At 40.6% G+C, this 25330-nt stretch overlaps 1 protein-coding gene across 3 annotated transcripts in view; it reads left to right on the forward strand.

Moving 5' to 3' along the window:
• Window positions 1-2712: 2712 nt before the first annotated feature.
• The window catches only part of USP24 (ubiquitin specific peptidase 24), a 137030-nt gene continuing 114412 nt past the window's right edge, over window positions 2713-25330 (forward strand). For all 3 annotated transcript variants that reach the window (XM_088022401.1, XM_028106893.2, XM_028106894.2), the window contains exon 1: window positions 2713-3122. In XM_088022401.1, the coding sequence (XP_087878527.1) occupies window positions 2808-3122 (315 nt within the window). In that variant the 5' untranslated portion in view covers window positions 2713-2807. The remainder of the gene's footprint in view (window positions 3123-25330) is intronic.

Here is a 25330-nt window from a genome sequence, read left to right on the forward strand (position 1 = left end):
TTTCAAGATTTTACTGCAATTAAAATAAAAATGTAAGTGAAAGTATGAATATTCACACCACAGGCCCCCCTCCCCTGCTATCCCAATTCAACAGGGTTTAAAGCGCTTGCTTGCTTTCTCACATGCAAAAAAGTGTGATTATAACTACTTGCATCCTCAAATGACACTCTGGCTTTTCAGTCACTCCAGGATCCGGTTCAAAAATGGCCTTCCTTGTTTTCTGTAGCCTTTTGTGGCTCCTTTCCAGTTTTTATCACAGACTTTGTTTTTCTCTGCTTCCTTCTCTGCTTCCTCTTCTCAGCTCCAGGCACAGCTTCCTCTGTCATGTTCTATAAACCTGCCACTGTTGATGAGTCTTTTTATGTGCCATCTGAATTGGCCGGCTCTGTCTCATTACCTCTTGGGTTCTGTCTCAGATCTCTGTGGCAAACAATTTTTTCTTTACCTATTACTTTCTCTCCCCTTTTTACTCATTTCTTAATTTGGTCACTGAATTAACTCTTCAAACAGAGGGCAAAATTGAATGCCAGCACTTTGCCACCATCAAATTTTGTCTGCTTTGTTTAGCGTTGCAGCGCCAAAAACGGTACCTGGCACCTGATAAATAGCACATAGTTGTTGAATAAATGAAATATCTTGGCGTGTACTCTATGATAGGTGGCTTGGCTTCGTTTACGTTATTTTTGGTCCTCATGTACCAGAGATGAATATTTGAACATCATTGAGTACTTAGAAGTTAATAACAGTAAAATTTTCTTTCAATATATACACTGGAACCTGATTCAGTTATAGGCATTCTTTCTTGGCAGGTTCTTTCTTTCTGTTTTGTTTTGTTATTCTTCAAAAATGTAAGAAGAAGGATTTGTTTTGTTATTTTCATTCACAAATTAAGACTAAACTTCCTTTGGGTATAAGTCCTATTCTATGTTCTATAATACAGCCTTTAATCGGTACAACAAATATACTTACTTCATTTAAATGTAGACAACAGTAATAAATTCACCCTGTAAATCAAATCGCTGGTGTTTGCAAGTATAAGTAGCAAGTACTAGGCAAGAAGGGTTCTGTGGTCCAGGGGAAAAGACGCTAACGGAGCGCAGGGAAATTTCTGTGTACTGACGCTAATTTAAGATTTGGGATACGCGGAGATTTTAGTGAGTGCTGGGTTGTCATGAGGGGGTTGATGGATGAGAAAGGTTAGTTGGTGGACTTCAGAGTTCTGGAAGAAACCAGGGTGAAGGCATTAGGAGATGAACCGAATTAACAAATATGTAGTGAGATAAAGAAAAGGCATCAGGATCTTGGGAGATGGTGGGGAAAGAACCTAGAAGCATGAATAAAAGGAAATTGAAGGGGGAAAATAGCAAGGGCCAGGGCTTGGGTGGCAGAGTCAAGGAAACTAAAGACGCAGCCCCCGGGTGCTAATGCTAAAGGTGGGAAGAGAAAGCAAAGCAAGCAGGCCTCAAAGGGAAGAGGAATGCTCAAAGGTAGAAAGGAACAGTGGTGGGGTCCTCCCGTAAAGGGCAGAAACCGAGTGGGTAGGATTCTCCCTCAGAGGGCAGAAACAGAATCCTGAGCCAAACGATGCAGCAGTGTGGGTAGGTGGGTCAGCAAGGGGAGAAGAGATCCAAGGCGTTCGAATGCGTCTGTGGCTGGCCGGCTGGCATGTGATGCAGCCTGGGTTTTTCGGAGGTTTTCGTAGAGAGCGCTGGGGTTTAGAGTATGGGTCCTAAAAATACGTTTCAGAGGCCCAGGGTTTTGCAGTGTAAGAGTTTGGTAGAGTTCGGTCACGTTTGGTGGGTGCAGGTGGCCAGTGACGGAAGGAACATTCAGTGAGGGCTGGGAGTCGATTTTAGCCGGGTTGGGGTGATTTCAGGGGGACTTGGAGGGATTTGGGTCGGGTTACGTGGGGGTGATTTTCGGCCCGGGTGGGTCCATGTGCCCGGTGTGGGCATGAATTGAGGTGGGCGTTGGGGTGTATTTCAGGCAGCACGGCGGGCGAATTTCCGTGGGCTGACTGTGTCGCATTTCAGGCCGCGCCGGCGGCGAACTACAGCCGCAGCCGAAATGAGTCCCACCCGGGATGGGGTACGTCTCGGGCGGGCGCGCGGGGGCGAGCCAGGCCTGGAGGGGAGTCCCGCTGGGGCTCTGAGCAGCTTCGCGGTGCGAGGCGGGGGGAACCGCCGTCAGGGCTGGGCCGGACCGACGGCGTGGGGACTTCGGGGACGTTCCGTGCGGCGAGCTGCACTTCGCCCCCGCCCGTCCCGCTCCCGGGGGAACCTGTTGCTGGAGAAATGGGCGGGCGGTGGCGACGGCCGAGGACCCTCCCTCGCCTCCGCCCGGGCGTCTGGGCGGCCCTTTCACCCTAGAGACGCGCCGTAGCGCAGCCCCTCCCTTCTCTAAGTGGAAGAAAAAAAAAAAAGTCGCCTGCCCCCCCCGCCCCCAACCACCACCCGCGCCTGTCCTCGGCGAGCCTGCGGCGGCCCGGGCCGCTTCCGGGAGCGGAGGCGCGGCCCCGCGGGCCGGAGGAGGCGGAGGCGGAGGCGCAGGCGGAGGAGGAGGCCAACATGGCGGCGCGCAGGGCTGGGCCGGGCCGCCGCGGCGCCTGAGCGCCCCACCGCCCTCGCTCGGCTTGCGGCGTCCACGCCCGCGCCCAGCCTGGCCCGGCGGCTGCAGAGCGCGCAGGCCGGCAGCGCAGGGGTCCGCTCGGGCGCGGGGGCGGCGCGGAGGGAGCGCAGCGCGGCCCGCCAGGCCGGGGAGCCGCAGCTTCGCTGCCCGCCGGCCGGCGCGGCCCTGAGGCCCGAGCCATGGAATCGGAGGAGGAGCAGCACATGACCACGCTGCTGTGCATGGGCTTCTCGGACCCCGCCACCATCCGCAAGGCCCTGCGGCTAGCCAAGAACGACATCAACGAGGCCGTGGCGCTGCTCACCAACGAGCGGCCGGGCCTCGACTACGGCGGCTACGAGCCCATGGACAGCGGCGGCGGCCCCAGCCCCGGGCCCGGCGGGGGCTCTCGGGGCGACGGCGACGGCGGCGGCGGCCCCTCCCGCGGCGGGAGCACCGGGGGCGGCGGCGGCTTCGACCCCCCGCCCGCCTACCACGAGGTGGTGGACGCCGAGGTGAGGAGGGCGACCGTGACCCCGCGAGAGAGGCCACTGGCCGGAATTCCATGGGCAGGGGGACACACCCCACTGGGCTGGGAGTGCGGAGGGCGTGTGGGGGGCGGGGGTTAGCTCGGAAACCGAGAGAATGGAGCCCCGGACTCGGCGAGGGCGGAGGTCACCGGACCGGGGTCAAGTGGGGAGAGGGACTCGTAGGGGAGGGGCTGAATGGGCTTTAGGGACGCGGGGCAGGGCTGCGCGGCAGGGTGGGGAGGGGTCTCGTGGGCTTCGGGCTAAGCGTGCCGCAGGGCCGGCAGGTCGGGGATGGGGAGGAGGGTCCGAGGCTAGTAGTACCTGCGATGGGCGAGAACTGACGCGTTAGCCTGGAGTGTGGGATGGGGAGGACGCGTGTATCAGGGGTCAGAAAAGGGGTGCCAGTAGGCTAGGCTAGGGTCGGCGATTTCGTGGCTTCGGCTTTCAGTGAAGGAGTGGGGGAGGCACCAGGTTCGGAGTCAGAGAAAAAGTGGGATGGGCCAGCAGAGTAGTGGGTCAGGGGAGGACTGCTGGTGTTAGGAGTGAGCTTTGGGTTTTAGTCAAGGGCCAGAAAGAGAGGAGATTGGACAGCGTCTAAAAATGAAGAGGGACAGGGCACGGACCCGGGATGACAGGAATTGATACAAGGTGGGGGAGGGGGCTAGCTGCAATAAGGTCTGGATTGGGGGGACCGACGTTAATAAGGCCAGGTGGGGACTGGACTGAGGAGGTTAGAGGTCAGAGGCCGGGTCAGGAACAGGCGCTGAGGAGGCCTGGAATTAATTGGAGGATGAAACTGGGACCTGGTCTAGGTAAGGGGAGTACTGGTCATAGGCAAGGTCAGAAATGAGAGAAAACTAGAGGTGCAAAGGGATTGCAGTCATACTGAGGGTGCTGTGCAGAGGGACAGGGAACAGGGTGGGAGGGAAATGAGGAGTGGAGGAGTCTGTTAAGGAGAAAGGGCCATCTAGGCGAACAGCTCTGAGCACAGATCTCAAGCCTGGATGGAGAAAATCAGGCCTGTTTGGGATGTGAGCAAAGAACATGGGTGAGAAAACTGACTTTAACCAATTTTAAAAAGGATCGACCAGAAGCACCAGGGCCTGAGAAGTAATTGCTTTGCAGGAAGATGGCAGCTCATGTCAAGAATTTTGGTCAGATTCGTTGGATAGTGCAATTTGGGTGGACAAGTAGAGCAGCTTGGCCTGATCCCAGAAGAGCTCAGAGCTCAGATTAGTGGGCTTCTGTTTTTAAATGGAGATATGAGTTTGGATAATTCTTAAGCTAAGCCTTCTGAAAGAATTTTTCCTAAATTGTGTTCTGTCCTTTTAATTACGTGCTTTTGCAGCAGTCGCTCGGGCTGAATGAAGTAGCTTGGAAAAAACGGTGGCACTTCAAAAAAGCAGGTTTCTTCACAAGATTTCTTAGGTTCCCAGACTTCCACACACTTGATTGATTGCCCTCAGTTACGCTGTAACTTGGCTGTATCATTGACTAGTGTATGAAAGCAGAGATTGTTATTATTCCTCATCTGGGACAAAAATCCCACATAATTAAGGAACTGTACTTAAGTCACTTTAAGAAATGAGCTTCTCTTTTCGAGTCCCCGTCACTCCTCTACTTGCTCATTCCAGTTTTGACCCAGTTTTGAAATCAAGAAAGCCGTTGCTTTCTCTGAAGGTATTGGTATAACTGAAATTCAGTGTATCCTCATTTTGTGAGAAATTGTATTCTTTTTTCTCTTGGTCACACCTTTTCATTGCCTATAATTGAAAAATCAAGTTAAATAATGCTTGGTGGTACTCCAACATTAAGTGTACTGCTTATAGATTTAAGTACAAAGAAATGGGCCTGGCCTCTTTTCACATGAATGACAGGCTGAGGAGTTTGCTTTCAGGTAAAATCCAGAGAATCTGTATCTTTTTGAAAAATGATGTCAAGTTTTCATTTCCTCTTGACCTGTGGATTTGGCCTGGGGAGGCTGTACCATTTGATTTTGAGAGTCCAGGAGGGGCTGGTGGCTGAGGCTGCTTTACCTAGAAGCATATTGGCAGGCTACAGGCAGACACTTTACTGGCACACAGCGGAGCCTGGTGAGAACGTTTAACCCAGTTTCTGCGGGTACTTTACAAATCTCCTGCCCGCCACCTGTGCACCTCACTGGTTGGTCATCTTGCTGTAGACATTGGGAAACTGAGGCTTTTGATCTGGGACATAGGTCAGGGTGCTCATTGTTGCTGAACATCTCCAACGTGTCGGGCACTGTGTTAGGTGCTTTATACATTCTTTTAATCCTCAGCGAGATAGTTCCTAACATCGCCGTTTTAGAGATATGATTTGTTGGTGGCAGTCTGGATTTGAACCTGAGCTCCTTGACTTCAAGAACAGTGTGCTTTTTACTGTTCTCTACTCGTGGTTTTAGGATCAGATTCATTTTAGGATAAGAAGGAAAAATAAAGGGGTGGGGGAGACAGTTTTGAGGCTGCTGAACAAGTCTAGGAATGATATGGCAAGCATTGAATCATGGCATTAGGAGTAGAATGATGGGTGGAATGAAAGAATTAGATCTTTTAAGTGGAAGGCTTTAGAAATTAGTAATTTGTTCAGCTCCTTTGTTTAAATAGACAGCCTGGCAGGGCTCAAAGGGGAAGTGACTTGTCCCCACAGAGCCAGTTAATGGAAGAAATGGGACTAGAACTCAGGCCTTCTCCCTGCATGGCCCATGCACTTTCTCCCTCCCAGCTATACCTTTCAGATGAAGAGGGGTCAGGATGTAGCGATGTGTTAATGGGGAGGAAGAAAAGGTGAAGTTTGTCAGCTCTTGTATAGTCTACCCGTTTTATTTCTTTTCTTTTTTTTTTTTTTTTTAGATTTTATTTATTTATTTGACACAGAGAGAGAGAGATCACCAGTAGGCAGGCAGGCAGAGGGAGAGGGAGAAGCAGGCTCCCTGCTGAGCACAGAGCCCGATGCGGGACTCCATCCCAGGTCGTTGAGATCATGACCTGAGCCGAAGGCGGACGCTTAACAGACTGAGCCACCCAGGCGCCCCTACCTGTTCTATTTCTTAAAAAATGAGTACCTGATTTTAAATTCTGTAAAGTTATTTTTGATGCACAGGAAATTTTGGCTTTAGTGTCCTCTTTAAAATGTTTGGGAATATACAGATTAAAAGATAAATGTTGAAAAAAGAAAAAATGACTACATTTTTATTTGTCATTTGGGGACAGCCAGTAAACATTCATTGCCTTCCATGTCCCCGAGGGGGTGAGAGTAGATGAACATGAAGGTTACATTCTTGTGGCTCTCAGTGCAGGCCTCTTCATTTTACAAGCAGTGACTTCCCAAGGTCATGTAGTTAGGTAAATCAGTTTAGTAATTTGGGCCCATGCTGTAATTAGGATTTGGTTTAAAAATTAAAATTTGGAAAATAAAAGCAGTTAACTTCTGGTTCAGAAAAAGCAAGAAGAATGCAGATAAAAAAAAAAGCCCAGATATCTAACGGGGGGGAAAAAAAAAACCCAGAACACCCACATATCTAACAGAACATATAAAACCGCTCAGAAAGCCACCTTTTCAATATTCTCCAATTAAGTGAAGGTATTGCTTTGCACAAGTTGTGTTTGGTCGTTCTACTCTTGTTGGATAAATGTAATTCATGGTCTCCGTGTCTGGAAGGCATTTTGAGAAGCTATCCAGCTTAAACTTTGAATAGCATTACTTCAAAACCTGTCCAAGGCAGATAAGAGTTTGTTCTCTTATTTAGGAGAATGAAATCCCACAGCTGCTCTAAATAACTTATCCAGATGTTTAACACCCCACTCAAAATTCTTCACTGTTGGGGTGCCTGGGTGGCTCAGTCGTTAAGCGTCTGCCTTCGGCTCAGGTCATGATCCCAGGGTCCTGGGATCGAGCCCCACATCGGGCTCCCTGCTCAGAGGGAAGCTTGCTTCTCCCTCTCTCACTCCCCCTGCTTGTGTTCCTGCTCTCGCTGTGTCTCTCTCTGTCAAATAAATAAATAAAATCTTAAAAAAAAAGAATTCACTGTTTCTTACCCTGCTGGCCTCTGCTAAGGGCATGCCTACTGGTTCTGTCCTTCACGGAGCTGGAGAGCTGGGAGAATCCCATCTTCTAAGCAGTGTGATCGATCTGTTCAGGGGATCAGTAGAAATCAGTCAGGTGCTGTTGTGAGCATCTAACACAATTTAACAATTGTGTAATGTAACTTATTCATTATTGTCTTAACTTTTAGAAAATACTGAAATAGATTTTTTTTTCAAGGAGATTTCAATTAACAGCTAGAAATAACCTTTCTTAGCTGTCTAGTTCTGTGATAATCTTAGAAGTGACATTTAATACTGTGATCTAACAAATATTGGGAACTCTTGTTTTGTTCCCATTTTAATGTGGACTTTCCTTCTTGAGGTATTTTGTCAGAAGTATTTCCAAGATTTCATTGCTTTTTTGTTTCTTTTTAGAGCCCCAAAATTGGTCCTGCTCTAATATATCTAAATCACATTAATTTATAGTTCTTTAACTTACCTCATTTCTCCCTCTTTTTCTTTCCTTTGATAGTATGTGGTAATTATAAATGAATTAAAATTTTAATATCAGTACTTACATTAAAGTTTATATTAAAATTCATGTTCTTTTTTCCCTGAAATATAACAGTCCTAGTACATTTGAATGTGGAATAAATATCAAATAAATTTTAGTTAATTATTAGTGATTTGAATACATGACCTTAAATATCATGGCTTACTATGATTTGATTTAAAAAAAAAAAAAAGGAAGAATCCATGTAAAGGTTTTAAAGGAAAAAGTAAAATAATTCCAAAAAATCAGTTGAAAGTGATGAAATAAAAATAGGGAATCTGCAAGGTTAATTAATTAGCATAGCCTAATTTTTACAACAAGAATTTCTTTATAATCTAGTATATGAATCTCGTTTGGGAATTAGGCCTGTGAGTTCATCTAACAGTTGAATTCTTACCTTGTAATTACCTGGCCATATGCTGTTAGAATGAGCATAATTTGGCATGAAGGAAGTACCTTTTGTATGTTGGTGAGTGTAGTTCTAGTGAAATCATAGTAGGTAGTGACAGTTTTATACACCATAATAATACTGTTAGCTTAAAACCAGTTGCAGTATCAGAAAAGCAAATTTTTTAATGTTTTAACAATTTGAAGAAAGGATTTCAGCTTCAGTACAACTTAAATAGCAGGTCAGTGTACTACATACTTTTGTACTTACTGGCCAAATATCATGTAACTTTGATTTTATTGGAATCCGAGTGTGAAGATGAAAATTTTTCACTTTCAGTAAGAACTGTTGTATTTAGAAAGATTTAGCCAAATAATACTTTTTATATCTCGAGTTCAGTTTTCCAGGAATTTTTTCCCATTTGGAACCCCAGAGAGAAATAAGTAAACACATAAATACATAAGATTGAACCATTTCAAAACATTCCCCACATATTTAGTGCATTCACTCCATGCGTTTCACTTATGTATTGTTTTTTTTCTGTAGTTCAAATAAATTTTAATATTAGGTTTCCTATCAAATTAGAAGTGGCAGAGTAGAAGGGTTTGTGGCAGTCCCAACACGAGGTGATGAGCATTTAGAAAGCACGTTTGACAGTAGTGAGAAGTGACAAGCAGCAGCTCGGTGGTAAAGGAGGGGACAGGAAAACTTTCAGAGAGGACTCAAGCAAAGCAGGCCAGCCAGCGGGTATGGGGCCATATGAAACAGCTTTGTGTGCTTCACGACCCCAGAGGATAGCTGGTTTCAGTGATGCTGCACCCGAGAGAATGTTCCAGTACGCTCTGTTTAAGAAGGGTCAGGAATGTGTGGTACAGTTCAGCAAGGTTTTAGTTTTTAAACAAGAGAATGAAAGAAGAAAGTTGGGTGCATAAAGAGGTAAGTTTCAGGTACCTGGGAAATTCAGACACGTAGGGCATTTCAGTCTAAGGATTCTGGATTGCTCAGGCACTGCTGAGAAAGTTGTGCTTCATTTTCAAAAGAGTAAATGTTTTATCTCACCTTCCTTCTGGGGAGTTTTAGTTTCTTTTTTAGGTTTGTAATTCTCATTCTCATTATTATCATAGGAATTTTTATTGCTTAGTATTGGAACTTTTTTTAATCACAGTTGATTTATGAACATTATTTGTTAATTAGCGTATTAGCAGTTAGAGGTATCATTTTTGTTTATTGTTGATAATCTCTATGGTGAGTTTTTGGCAAAGTATTTTGCACCCTTTTTGTTTTTATGATAGGTTTATGAGGTCACTTCTCTCTCCAGCAGTGGGAAACCTAGCTTCCATTATTGGTGGCTTATATTTTTTATTCGTGTGTGTTTGTGTGTATGTGTGTGTGTTTAAGGGAAGTGGAATGTACTTGTTTTACCAGTTAACCTTAAGCTGGTTAATGGAACATAGAATCGTAGATTTGGTTTACTTTTGTTTGTTCTGAAGAGAAGAGCTAAACAATTAAGTCCGAATTTTACCCAGAAATTGAAATGCTTCAGCCACAAAGCAGAGGTCTGTGGAATCTTTTCCCAGGACTGAGTTGAAGATTTGATTTTCCTCTTACAGATAAATAGGTGCCCCCCAAAGTCTTCTCACTTCGGAAGATGAGCTTCCTTGTTCCAGCCCCGAGTTTGCTTTCGTGTGGTATCTCAGCCAGTTATTTGTGTTACAAAATTCAATTGCCACTATTTAAGATGCTTTCATTTAAGCTTAAGGTGTTTATGTTAGGAATATTTTATTAAAAAAAACAACAACTTAGTAAACAACATGGTACATTCTTTATCAGTATGTTTCCAAAATGATTTCTGAAATTAAAATCTTTTTCAGAAAGACTTATTGGTCAGACATTCTGTTGCCAAGACTTTTCAGTTTCTGCTTTGCGTGCTTTTAGAATATAGCTTTTTCTAAACAGGTCAGCATTTTTTTTTTTTAATTTTTTGCTTCCCCCCCTTTTCATTTCTCACCCCTGTATTGTCAATTTTGGTGGAAAATTGAATTGCTTTCTGAAACCTGTAGTTGGAAGTCTACAGTGAAGCATTTTGGTAACTATTTAAAATATATTTCAGATCTTAGAAAATATGAAGGTATTCTACACTGCAAATGGCAATGTCATCTTGCAGTTGTTTAATTTACTCTGGATTCTTTATTTTCTTTTCTTATGCAATAGCCTGTTAATTGTTTAATTTATTCTGGATTCTTTATTTTCTCTTCTTATTGAATAGCCTCTTAATTCTGACCTAAGTATCCCTCCTGCCCCTTCTGTCTGTCCCCACTGTTACCGCTCTGGCTTTGTTCATGTTCCTTTCTTACCTTTTCTCTGTGCCATTCACTGGCTCCAGAATGATCTCTCTACAGTGCAGATTCTAATCACAGGATAACCTTGCTCAAAAATGTTTGGTGCTTACTCATTTTCTATAGGTAAAACCAAACTTCTTTTCTTTCAAGGTCTCCATACTTATCCATCTGGTTGTACCTCCTGACTTCCAGTTCCATGCTCTGCTTTGCAGTTCAGGGGCCATCTCTTGGCCCACTCTCACCCCTAAACCCCAGTTTCCATCTGCCTGGCTAACACCAATTCATTCTTCAAGGTGAGCTCCATCGCTGTGTCTCCTTAAGGTGAAAGTAAAGCGGTGATCGTATTTTAGTTAAAAAAAGATGTTTGCCTTATATGTATCTGTCTTTCCGTTAGGCTTGAGGAACAGGACTCTCTTTATCTCTGTGACTCTGGCACCCCGGCTCATAATATCTGATTGGATAGAGAGACAACTGAATGAATGGGTGGAAAGAAAATTTTAGATGAAACAAATAGTCAAATGACATTTGAAAGAGTATTGCGCCAGTGGTTTGGGAGGTGGTACATTTTGTTCAGCGTTCAGTTGCCTGCTAACTTTATCATTGGGCAAGTCAGTTTGCCTCCCTGAGCCTCAATTTTCCCATCTATAAAACTGAGGTCTTTGACTATACCTGTGGTTATTTTTTTTTCATTCATTCATTAACTTCTTTGAGAAATTAAAAGCCAAGAGGTCTCTCAGAAAATATACACACTTAATTTTTAAAATAAGCTGGCGCTGAAGTACTAGTACTATTATTTTTGGGTGATGGGACCACAGGTGATTCTGTTTCTGTTTTTTCATTTTTAATGAACTTCTAAAAAGTATATAAACTTTATTTTAAAAGACCAACAAAGCTGTGGTGTTCATTAAAATGAAAGTAGCTTTAAAAAAAAAAAGACTAAAGTATTTCACGAGTCTTAGGAAAATTTTGCCTAGACTCCAAAATTATTTTAAAACTTTGCTATTGAGGAAAATTAAATATTAAAATGATTTAATTTGTGTTTTATCTAGCCAAAATATAGAAAAAAGGATATTACTTCCTAGCATATCACTGGGAATAATTTTCTTTTAATCTAGAATTCATATTTGATTATCTACTAGTTTCCATTTATTTCTAGTTATAAGAAAACTGTGGTCTGGAAGATGTGATTCAGTAGGACTTTTCAAATTTGAGTCCGAGGTTAAGCTTTATTTATTTATTTATTTATTTTTAAATTTTATTTTATTATGTTATGTTAGTCACCATACAGTACATCATCGGTTTTTGATGTAGTGTTCCATGATTCATTGTTTTCGTATAACACCCAGTGCTCCATGCAGTACGTGCCCTCCTTTAGCTTTAATGGAGTTTCTATTTAGTTGCTTTTCCTGTGCTGCTTTTCTGCATGCTCTCCCCTGCCCTCGATTATCTCAGAGCATCTTGCCTTGTTAATTGGTTTTAGCATATTCTTTTGGACGACTCCAGTGTGTTTTAATTGGCCTTCGGATTACTTGCCAGCTTTTAAAGACCCTCAAAGGCCTCTGACTGTATTTTGAAAACAACCGTGTTTAGAGCAGAGGGGTTTTTGTTTGTTTTGCTTTGCCAAAGGTATGGAATAGAGGTGCACATCTGGCCAGCACAGCCTTCCCTTGTCACCTCTGTGTCCTGTGACCTAAGCAGTGTTACTCAGAATTGTTGGGCTCTTGGTAGGCTCCAGACCCAATCTCATCCATTGTTTCCAAGAAGCATTCCCCTCGACTTTTTCTGTCACTTATATATACTTTAATGTACAGTGCTCTCTCATGTCTTTTTGCAGTTTTTAAAAGGGTGAGATGGCTATTTCTGGTATTCTTGTTAAATGGAAAATCATTAAGAAGTTCTCAGGATAAAAACTCTAGATTTATATGAAATAGTGATACATTCAAATTCCAATGGTAAAAACAGATATTAAACTAAAGATGTTAGAGCAACAGAAGGGTTATTAGCCCATATAATAAAATAGCCATTCTTTCAGTAGGTTTTTATTGAGCACTGATTGTGTGCTAGGCACTGAGCTAAGTATTGGGAATGTAATGGTGAACCAATCACACATAGTCCCCTCTCTATTACGGTTTCAAGGCCAGTAGATTTCTTGTGCTCTAAGTGTAATAAATTGTGATGTTCTAATTCAGAAACTAGAGGCCTTGAAGAGTTGTGGGTTAAATATGAAAGAGCTGACATCTATCAAAAGCATTTGAATAGTGCCTCAAGAATTTTTTGTGATGTAATTTGATTTATAGTGGTATCCATTGCCAGGAAACCAAGTGGTATCTTTCTCAAGTGATACTTCTTTAGCGCCATGGAATGTACCGAATTTGTATTTATTTACCTGTTGGATTTTTAATATTAGTAGTTGATGTTTCTCTCAACTAGTATCTCTTCTGAGAATGGTGTTAATTATTTCACTCAAATGCTGTTACTTTCTCTCCTGAAATCATGAATGTATATGTTTTTCCCAGAAACGAGAAATTAGGAACTGGTCTGATTTCAGGCTAAACATCCCTTGTGATGGTCAATAATACAAAAGAAGCTATTTTAAAGCTAGAGCAATGTAGCTGGTTTTAGAAAGATTTATGATGGTAGAAATAGCAGTAACTCTGTAATGAAAACTTATCTGGGATTAGTAACATAAGGAATCCTTAGTTTATTATTTGTATTTTGGGGTTTGTGGTCAGTTTTATGCTGGAGTGGACTGTCTTTGCTAAAATAATACTTAAAAAATATTAGTAATTTTCATTTTGTAAGATTTACTATTCATGGTATTTCCTTCATTTGAAATGTTTTGTTGAATTATAGTAGCACAGATCATCCGATATTTCATTAGTTTGTACATCCTGTTTGTTTTTGAGAAAATGGCAGTTATCTATTGAGCAGTTGGTACTATCAGTATTGAAATTATGCCAGGCCCTCTCAAAATATATACATACACACACACACACACACACACACACACAAAATATATAAAATTTGTGTCATAAAAACAATTGGTTCATGTTACGTGTGTAGATATACTGACATCTGTAGAGAACGACAAGCGAGTCCTGTTTGCTATTCATTACTTTGATGTTTTTGTGGTGAGAACATAAAACATATCTGTGGTGGAGAAATCCCAAGCATTTGTTAAGGGGGGCATCACAGATGAGGATCAGTGCAGAACTACCAGGGATTCACCCAGTTCATATTATAATGCGGGAGACGAGTATCAAGAATACTTAGCAAGATACACTTTATAAAACAGAAAAATTATCTATAGAACTATTTCCTGCCTTCCCCTCTCCCTATCCCAAGCAACAGAATTGAAAGTTGTAAATTTAAGGATTAAAATGGAAGATTTGCTCAGAGCTGGAAGGGACCATAGGGGTCTTGTGGTGTTAAAAATCTTGTCAATTTAGGGATGAGGACCTTGACCTTGGATCATGAGCAAAGTCCCGAAGGGAGCCTAGCCTTCTGCCTCTTGATGTGTGTTTTGTGTTCTTTACCACACTTTGTGGCATGAGGAAGTCTGACTGCAGGTCATCTTTAATATAGCCTTCCTCATAAACCCACTGTATTTGAATCACTGCTGTTTCCTGTGTTAGATATTAGTTTGGGTTAAGTGGGCAGACTTGACATTTGATCCATTTTCCCCCCTCAAACTTTTTATCTTGCTTTCTCATTTAGCATTTTTTAATGTCCATGGTTACAGGTGTTTATAGAAGGTGTTAAGGGTTGAGGAAGGGAAGGCTGAGCAGTGCTGTCACTTGTGAAGGTGTGTGTCCGTCTGCTTAGCATCCTTGTACAGCTGACAAGGATTAGTGAACTCCTGAGTCTATCCACAGTTGCACCCGTGCGTGGGGTACGTAAAAATAAGCCTAATAGTCAATATGCAAATCTCTTGAAATAGTATGCCGCCTAATTTTTTTTAAGTGTGTATGTTTTACTTCCTTAAAATTTTTTTTCTCTGTGTATCAAATACAGTGTTTGTTATAAATGTCAACTGGGATGTATTATGCCCTTGTAGGTTTGATATTAAACATTTTGAATGATAACTTGGAAATGTATTAATATGCTAAAGCATAACAGTTGCCTCAGATGATTTATTTTAATGAACACAGAAATAAAACATAGTGTATATTGATTAACTCTTAGAGAATAACTTCAAAAAATCAGCCTTAAAATATGCCAGGGTTTTTTTGTTTTTGTTTTTTAATGACACCTTGCCTGTGCACATGCCTTTTCTCCTCCCCAGCATGTCCTCCTTGTCCCTTTCCCCTCCTTTTGCCCTATTGGACTGTGGGAGTTAGTCCACAGAGCTGCCTGGCCGACATCTACATGATCCCTGCACTTGATCCTTCCTCTACAAAGTAGGTTTCATACACGCGCGCAGTTGATGGAGATAGGTAATGCACACCATCCTTCCTTCAGTCCAGCCAGTCCCAGGGCACTCCCAATGCTAACCTACGGCGTGCACTGTCAGTCAGATTTGCCAACGGTTTGCCAGGAGGACTTGATACCTTCCACTATTTTACCTCCATTTATTCTTCTGTTCTTCCGAGTTAAAAGTCCCTCCTTGACTTTGAATAGAGACTTATGTTCCTCTGCCACAGCATTTATCTGGCACGTTGGAATTAACTCATCTCCTCATCACCCAGACTGACCTGTGGATCTTTTGAGGACAGGGTCTCATCTTCTGCATTTCCCATGAAGTTCAGGGTAACCCTCGACATAGGAGATACTAAATGAAATGAAAGAATCTGACCTGGAAAATACAGAGTTTGCATCACCATTCTGGAACACATTTTCCTTCATTCAAGTGTATCACGTAGCCTCTGAAAGCTAATCTTGCCTCAAATAACCTTCTCCATAGCTTGAAGGCAATACCAACAGTTTGGTAGTCCTAGAGCAGATTTCTGTTGTGGTATTTACCTTGTTTTACAGTTTGTGGAAAGGAACTTTTTTTGAACTATTGCCAGTCATTAAAACAGGCATCATGTTGGACATAACACATGAAATTTGAACTTTGGTATTCAGTACCACTCCCTGTGCTTTATAAATTGTTCTATAGCTCACATAGAAAAATATTGCACTCAGGAAAAAACATGATGGCTGCTAAAAGAAACAAACCTTTTTTTAGCCTTAGGTAGGACTGATCACCAGTCTGTTCTTAGACAGTTTTCTTACATGGCTTTGTTGAGCTCTACTTCAGTAAGGAGAAGATTATTGCAGGGATTGTCATTTTTGGAGAAGAAAGGGAAAACATGCTATCAGTGGAATTAAAACAGGAAACTGATTTTTATTGTTAGTTTTTGTTTCAGCTTGTCCTATTTTGTTTCATTTATCACTAATAATAATAATGATGTTACTATTAATCTAAGCAAGTTTATTTTGAAAGAAAGCTATTAAGATGTTGTTCGTTTTTTACCCCTCTTTTCTCATCCCAGTATGGGGGCGGGGGGGAGATGTGTAGAGGGGAAGTAGGAGGAGGGAAGGAACAGTAGTATGGGAACCATTTGTTTCACACTGAACAAATATTTATTGAATGCCTCTGGCTCTAGTCTGGCCTCTGATTGCTAAAACACGGTTCCTGCTTTTAAGGAGCTTATGTCCATTGCAGTGGTTTTGAATGGTGGGTAAGGATGGCCCGCACCAGATCAGAATCAGTTGGGCTGCTTTTTCAGAATAGCTTCTCCCCGGCAGAGCCTCCAGCTATCCTAGGAGATTCTGCCAGAGTGGGGAGGATTAGGTAAGAGTACTTAATAAAGTGTTAGAAAAGGTACATTTTCTGAGGTCAACTACAAATCCAATGTGGATGTAATTTGATTTTTATATTAGCTGTATTTTTCCCAAGTTTTCCTCTTGAACAATTTCCAACCTACAGAAACAGCAGTACTATGAACACTTGTGTACCCTTCACTTTGATTCAACATTTGCAAACATTTTGTCACATTTGCTTTAGCTCTCATCTCTCTCAAGGCGCACGCACACACACACACACACACACACAACTGCACGCGTGTGTGCACACACACACACACTTTTTTTCCCTGAACCTCTTGATGGTAAGTTATAAACACCATGACACTTGACTCCTAAATACTTCAGTATGGATCCCCTAAGGGCAAAGACATTCTTCTACAGAACCACAATACCATTATCTCAGCAAGGGAATTTAACAGTGATATATTAATATTCTCCATTATTTAGTTCATATTTAGATTTCCCCACTTGTACCAAAAATATCCTTTGTAGACATTATAAAATATAACCCAGGACTGAATCAAAGATAATGCATTGCATTTAGTGATTATGTCCCTTTAATGTCAATTCTAGAATAGTCTTTATATCTTTTTAGTCTTTTGAGACTGACATTTTTAAAAACAGCCCAATTCTCTTACTGTATTTTTTAAAGATTTTATAATTGAAAAATACACAAGGAAGTTTTATCATTATCTATTAAGGTAATAAGGAAAACTGAACAAAAGTATTAACTTCTTCCATGGCATAATTTGTTCCCCTTTAGTATGACTGTACTTTCAGTCATCTTTATTCTTTTATAGAATTTTAGCATTTTTAGAGCCAGAAGGGATCTTGGATCTATAGGTAATCATTTTCATTTTACAGATGAAACTGAAGTATGGAGATACCAAGTCTCGCCTAAGAATGTAGTCTCAAAATGTTATAAGCTCCTGGTCACTTGGACATATTTAGGCAGAGGCTCTGGGATTTTCTGGGGATGTTGAAGAGAATTAGGTAGCATAAACGTTTAGACATTGGAAGTAGGATGGAGACAGGATGTAGCTCCTGTCATTGAGTAACATGATCTAACACACCTCAGTGTCTGATGTTTGGAAATAGAGGAAGGCACTTTAGTTGTGCTATGCTCTCTCTTTGGTGGCAGACCCTCACCCACACAGTTCTCTGTGCCTAGAATCCCTTCCCCTTCTCTTTTACTTCATAAGGATTTATTAGGTGCTTAACATCCATCCATTCACCAAAATTTATTGAGCACCTACTCTGTATCAGGGACTGTTGGAGATAATGCAACAAACAAAACAAAAATTCTGCCCTGGTGAAGCTTATATTCTAGGTTTGGGGAGGCAGACAACAAACGGGATAACTAAAGCATGGAATGTCAGATGAAAAGTGCTCTAGAGAAAAACAAAGCAGGGAGGGGCGGGGCGAGCGTGCTGGACTGGGGCTGGGTATGGCAGGGCTGCTCTTAAAAATCGGTTATTCAGGGAAGGCTTCACTGAGAAGGCCATACTTGAGCAAAGACCTGAAGGGGGTGAGGGAGCAAGCTGCATGGTTGTCTGAGGGGTAAGCACTCCCAAGCCAGAGCTCAGCAAACTTGTTCTGTAAAGGGCCAGATAGCGAATATTTTAGGCTCTGCAGGCCATACAGTCTCTGTTGCAGCTGCTCAGCTCTGCCTTGTAGTGCGAAAGCAGCCATGGACGACATACGCCAGTAGGAGGGTTTGTGTTCTGATACAGCTTGATTTACAGAACCAGAGAGTGGACGGTACTTTGCCAACTCCTGCTAAGCACAAGGAAGGCAGGCCAATATAACTGGAACTTAGGAAGGAGGGGAAGAGCAGGAGGTGAAGTCAGAGCTGAAAGAGAGGGCAGATCCTCACGAGGGCCTCAGAGGCAACTGTGATGATGCCTTTTTGTCAGAATGAGGAAGGCAAGCCTTGAGGGTTCTGAATAGGAAGATGACATGATCTTGTAGGAAAGATCCAGAGTTTGTAATTGGACATATTAATTTAAGATGCTTATTAAATATCCTAGTGGAGGTATCAAAGAGGGAGTTGGATGGATGCCTGGAGTCAAGGGAAGATGCGTATACTGGCGCTAAACTGTGAGAGCCTTCAGCTTAGAGATGGTATTTAAATCATTAGACTAAGGGGCGCCTGGGTGGCTCAGTCAGTTAAGCGTCCGACCCTTGGTTTCTGCTCAGGTCATGATCTCAGCATGGTGAGATTAAGCCCTGTGTCGGGCTCCATGCTCAACGGGGAGTCCGCTTGAGATTATTTTCCTCTGCCCCTCCCGACTGCACACACATTCTCTTTCTCGCTCGCTCGCTCTCTTTCAAATAAATAAATCTTAAAAAAATAAAAATTAAAAATAAAACCATTAGACTATGCATTCTCAAAAGGGCTAGTAGCACTCCAAAGGAGACAAAAATTAGCTCTTGAGGGGTGAAAAAAAATCTTAGCTATTATAGTGGTTTGCTCCAAATCTCAACCCTATCGAACACAATTTTATTCTTCAGTATTTAATTAACAGACATGGGATGATTGGGGGGAAAGTGTTGAAAAAGCTCCCTGAAGGAGTGATAATGAAAACAAGGTTGAGAAACACCACCTGCACAATTGAAAATCCATATGTAACTTTTGACTCCCCCAAAACTTCACTCCTAATAGCCTGTTGATCTTAACTAATAAACAGTTGATTAACACCTATTTTGCATGTCTTATGTGTCATATACTATATTTTTACAATTAAATAAGTTAGGGAGGAGATGTTATTTCAAGTCATAAGGAAGAGAAAACACACTGACAGTACTTACCGTATTTATCAAAGTGGACCCGTGCAGTTCAAACCTGTGTTTTTCAGGGTTCAGCTATATAAGACGACAACTTCTCCCGAAAACCTTGTTTCTATATAATCTAAATACATGAATAACCACTAAGAGTTATGAAAGAAAGGGACCATGAGAAATGTCAGCTTTTGTAGAAAAGTTAGGAAATTCTCTGCTACTTAGAACAGAATGAACGTGAATTCCAAGAAAAACAATTTGCAAACAGGCTTGAGACACAATGTATTAGTAACTTGGGGACTGCCTGCACACTTGTCCATCATCCCTCTTTTTCAAAGAAGCAGTCAGTATTTTAGGAATCATTTTCTCTAGTCTGAAATAACAGAAGGAATGTCAGATCTGCACATCACTGTCTCTGAATTACTTTGAATTACTTTGAAAAAGACTGACAATCTCAGGTGCCTGGGTGGCTCAGTTGGTTAAGCGACTGCCTTCGGCTCAGGTCGTGATCCTGGAGTCCCGGGATCGAGTCCCGCATCGGGCTCCCTGCTCAGCGAGGAGCCTGCTTCTCCCTCTGACCCTCTTCCCTCTCGTGCTCTCTGTCTCTCATTCTCTCTCTCTCAAATAAATAAATAAAATCTTTAAAAGAAAAAGAAAAGGACTGACAATCTCAAGATTTAGTGAATGTTATAAATCCATGACTTGGAAGGGCACCTGGAGGGCTCAGTTGGTTAAGTGTCTGCCTTTGGCTCAGGTCATGATCTCAGGGTCCTGGGATGGAGCCCCGCTTCAGCTCTCTGCTCAGCGGGGAGTCTGCTTCCTCCCTCTGCCCCTCCTCTCTCTCTCTCTCTCTCTCTCTCTCTCTTTCTTTCTCTCTCTCTCCCTTTCTCCCTCTCTCCCCCCCTCCTCTCATAAATAAATAAAATTAAAAAAAAAATTCATGACTTGGAATCAAATCTTCATGTTTTCATGTTTTTCCTTAAGTACTTAACATATATGATGCGATCTGTTTATTTTAGATAATCTAATTTTAGAAATCATGGAGAAAACAATTAGGCATCTTCATTTTTCCGTACATTAATCGGAAATGTAGACACTCTTTTGAGTACATTGTTGGCTAATAAAATAGCTCAGTAATTGAATTTAGTGTTAAAAGAAACTTGATGCAACATTTCCAGCCTCCTCTCCTTTAAGTTGAATAATTTTCTTTATCTGTATTTGTTGAGTCAGTGGGCAGATAGGAGGTTATCTCTAAACTAACAGGCCATGCCTACTTGAGTAGGTTTTGCTTCTTTGAACAAAGAAGGCTTAAATTTTAATAATACATTCTTGTTGAGTTCAAGACTTTTTTAAAACTCGAAGGTAGTTTACTAAAATAAATATTAAACTCTTATTAACTTAAAAGTTTGCGCAATGCTATTTTAAAGCTCATTTGCAAGGGTTAAGTAAATTATATTGTTTTGTATACTCAGCCACCAATTAAGGTAGTGCCTATGTTTACATTGGTTTATCTGCACTTTTCAAACCAGCAAGGTTCTGGATATGGGTAGTGACATATATGAACATACCTAATTGTAAATATAAAAGGAAAAATTTTTTTGTGAAAATAACCTACTTGTTCAATCTAAAGATCTTCGCTAAACTGTGGAGGTAGATTTACACTATATAGTGACAGCATTTGCCCATTCCATGAAAAACTTTATAACTTTACTTCCAACTCTTTAAGTTGGAAATACTTAGTACTGAGTATTAAGTTGCCCTTTTAAGTAAGTAAATAGTAGATAGTAAGCCTTATTCTGAACAGTTTGCCAGTAAATGAAATTATAATCACAACTATTTGAATTCCTAGCAGATTTATAGCACTATGAAGTACAGGAGTTACAGAAGCTTTGCTTATATTTTCATTTGTATTTTGGGGCATAAGTAAGATTATTTAAGAAATAGCTTAGGGACGCCTGGGTGGCTCAGTCAGTTAAGCATCTGCCTTCGGCTCAGGTCATGATCTCAGGGTCCTGAGATCGAGTTCCGCATCAGGCTCCCTGCTCAGTGGGGAGCCTGCTTCTCCCTCTGCCTTCTGCTCCCCCTGCTTGTACTCTCTGACAAGTAAATAAAATCTTAAAAAAAAAAAAAAGGAAATAGCCTAAATTATGTATCCAACAATGTTAATTGTTTTGATTTTAGTCCTAAACTGGCCTATTCAGAAACCATAATTTAACAACATTAACTCATCTATTATTTTTCTTAGATGACGAAATAAATAGACAAGATTCAGTGTTATTAGAAAATTTTCAGGTTAAAAGTAACATTCAGGAATTCTTTGCAAGCTCATTTCTCTATTTACTGCCTTAGTGACAGAATTGTGCATCTCTAACAAATGCTGGATTTACATAAATGTTGTAAAATACCTTTTAAAAGTATTTTAAAATGTTAAGTGAAATTGATGGAATATCATAGTAAAGACGTTGCTTCAAGTGGTCAAAAGGCTGAGTACTGAGGTTTTATTAATATGCTTGAAAACTAATACTGGTTTTGAAATAATACTCTCCGTAAGCCTCTGTCTGGAATACTGTTATCCCTTAAACTTCTTCAGCTGTGGACACACCCCTTCCCACTGCAGATGCATGCACAACATCCACATGCTAGCCTGGATGCCCCCCTCCCTGCTCTGCTTTCACATGTCCTGATCTTTAAAGACAAGAATTGTGTCTTTATCTGTGTCTCCAATGCTGAGCACCTTGGCTGGAACCTGGCAAGTTTTTGATAAATGTATTTCTAATCAATTTAGAACCAGTAATCATTAATGGTTACTTGAGTATCATTTAGACTTGGCATCTTATGAGAAATTAGTATATTACATTCCTTAGTTCTTAGTAAAAGCCCAATACCATATTTCTGTTGGGAGCTGTTTTGCAATAGGACAATTCTGAGCTGCTTTTGCGTGTGTTCTCTTGCTCAATAGGTAATTTTTGCCAAGGACAGGCTCTACTCAAAGTGATGACTCAAAATATTAAACCAACCTGAAAATGGATTCATGTCACTCTTGCCTCCTCTCTTGTGATTCCCTATCTCTTTGTGTTGCCAGCAACCTCCTCAAAATGTAAAGCTGCTCTGTATCATTCGTTAAACCATGTCTGTTCTCTTTTTTTTCAAGATCAAGAATGTTAACTGCTTAGGAGGCAACATGAGATTTTTTTGCCTCTTAGATCTCAAATATATTATTTTTTAAATTGCTGTTTTAAAACTGTCAAATGGGCATATGTATCATTTTCATTATAGATCATTAGGTACAGCTCTGTGTTGTGAAATTCTTAGATGTATTTATATACTTATTCATGTTTAGTGACTGTAATCATTGAATTCCTTAATCAGCTTTTTAAAATAACAGCCTTATTGATATACAATTCATATACCATAAAGTTCAGCCTTTTAAAGTATGCATTCACAGATTTGTGCAACCATCACTACTCTTTTAGAATATTTTAATTGCCCCCAAAAGAAACTTTATGTCCAATAACAGCCTCTCCTTTTCTCCCCCCTCCCATCCTCTGGCAACCACTAATCCACTTTCTTTGTCTGTGGATTTGCCTATTCTAGACATTTATATAAACAGAATCATAGAGTATGTGGCCTTTTGGTCTGGCTTTTATTTATCAAAATGTTTTTTAATGTCATTCATTTTGTAGCATGTATCAGCATTTCGTCTATTTTTAGGGCTAAAAATATTCCATTGTTTGGATATACCACATTTATTCATTCATTAGTTTTGATAACATTGGATTTTTACCGCTTTTTGACTTACTATCACCAGTGCTGCTGTGCACATTCATATACAAGTTTTTGTGTGGACATATGTTTCATCTCTCTAGGGTATATCTGGTAAATATATCAATGAGTACAATTGCTGTGTCCTATGGTAACTATGATTAACTCTTGAGGAATTGACAAATAGTCTTGCAAAGTAGCTGCACCATTTTATATTCTGACCAGCAGTGTATGAGGGTTCCAATTTCTCCACATCCTCACCAGTACTTACCTTTTTAATTTTAGTCATTCTAATTAATGTATGTGAAGGTGGCATCTTTAGGGTTTGATTTGTATATCCCTGAGGACCAGTAATACTGAGCATCTTTTCCTGTGCTCATTATTGGCCATTTATATCTTCTATCTTCTTTGGAGAAATGTCCATTCAGATCATTTTTTGGGTTTTTTTTGGTAAGCTACATGCCCAGCGTGGAGCCCATCATGGGGCTCAAACTCACCACCCTGAGATCGAGACCTGAGCTGAGATCAAGAGTCGGATGCTTAACCGACTGAGCCACACAGCGCCCCCATTTACGCATTTTTTATTGAGGTGTTTGTCTTTTTATTGTTGAGTTGTAAGAGCTCTTATTTGTTTGTTTATTTAAAGATTTTATTTAATAAGTTCTTTTTTAGATAAAAGTCTTTTATCAGATATGAAATTTGCAAACATTTTCTCCCATTCTATGATTGTCTTTTCACTTTTCTAATGATGTCCTTTGATACATAAAAAGTTTTTAGTTTGATGAAATTCAGAATTCAACATTTACTTATTTTTTCTTTTGACGTTGTGTTTTTGTTGTCCTATCTAAGAAATAATTGCCCAGTCCACGGTCATGTAGATTTATTCCTATGTTACATTTTGAGTTAATTTGTGTATGAGGTAGGGGTCAAGTTTCATTATTTTGCTTGTGTATGTTCAGTTGACTCAGCACCATTTGTTGTAAAGGCTAACCTTCATTGAATTGCTTTTAATGCCTTTGTCAAAGATTAATCAAATTGTATTGTCACCCTTGTTGAAAATCAGTTGACCACAAATATAAGGGTTTTGTATTTTTGAAATCTCATCAATTCAATTCCTTGATCTGTATGTTTATCTTTATGCCAGTACCAGATTGTCTTGATTACTATAGCTTTGTAGTACTTTTTTTTTTTTTTTTTTTTAGATCCTCAAACTTTATTCTTTTTTAAGATTATCTTGGCTGTTCGGGGCTTTTTGCATTTCTATGTGAGTTTTAGAGTCAGCTTATCAGTTTTTGCAAAGAAGCCAGCTGGAATTTTGATGCTCGTTGTTTTGAAACTATAGACTAATTTGGGAGTTATTGCCATCTTAACAATAATTAACTTCCAGTCCATGAACGCGGGATGTCTTCCATTTATTTAGGTCTTCTTTAATTCCTTTGCCGTAATGTTGTGTTTCAGTGTATGAGTCTTGTACTGCCTAAGTATTTTATTCTTTTTGATGTTATTGTAAATGGAATTTTCTTAATTTTATTTTAGGATTGTTCATTATTAGTGTATAGAAGTACAGTTGAATTTTACATATTGATATTGTATTCTGCAACTGCAACCTTGCTGAACTCATTTATTCTAGTAGGGTTGGTTTGTTTTTGGTGTATTCCTTAGAATTTTCTGTACACAAGATTGTGTCATCAGTGAATGTAAATAGTTTTCTTCTTCCTTTTCAATATGAACGAAGGCCTTTTATTTCTTACTTTGCCTAAGTGCTCTGGCCAGATACTCCAGTACAGTGTTGAATGGAAGCTGTGAGAACAGGCATCCTTCTTTTTCTTGACTTCAGAGGAAAGCATTCAGTCTTTCACAATTAAGTATGATGTTAATTATAGACTTTCTTAGATGCCTTTTATCAGGTTGAGGAAATTCCCTCTTTGTTGCATATATTTTTATCATGAAAAGGTGTTGGATTTTGTGAATATTTTTTCTGGATCTATTGAGATGATCATGTGTTTTTTGTCTTTTATTCTGTTGTGTAGTATATTGATTGATTTTTGTATGCTAAACGAACCTTGCATGCCTGGAATAAGTCATACTTGCTAACGAGTATAGTCCTTTTTATATACTGCTGGATTTGGTTTGCTAGTTTATTATGAAGGATTTTTGTATCTATATTCATAGGGATATTGATCTGTCCATAGTTTTTTGTTTTTTTCTGTGATATCTTTGTCCATTTTTTAAAAACTGTGGTAAAATATACCTGACATAAATTTACCATTTTAACCATTTTCAAGTATAGTTCTGTGGCAGTAAGTACATTCCATTGTTCTATGACCATCACACCATCCATCTCCAGAATTTTTTCATCTTCCCAAACTGAAACTATATACTCGGTAAACAGTAACTTCTTATTCTCCCTTGCCTCCAGCCCTTGGCAACCACCATTCTATTTTTTGTCTCTATGAATATGACTACTCTAGTTACCTCATATACATGGAAACATACATTATTTGTCCTTTTGTGACTGGCTTATTTCACTTAGC

Source organism: Eumetopias jubatus, unplaced genomic scaffold (genome assembly GCF_037043125.1).
Source record: "Eumetopias jubatus isolate StellerSeaLion01/CBP00866 unplaced genomic scaffold, mEumJub1_p1.0 scaffold_4, whole genome shotgun sequence".
In the NCBI taxonomy this organism is placed as follows: domain Eukaryota; kingdom Metazoa; phylum Chordata; class Mammalia; order Carnivora; family Otariidae; genus Eumetopias; species Eumetopias jubatus.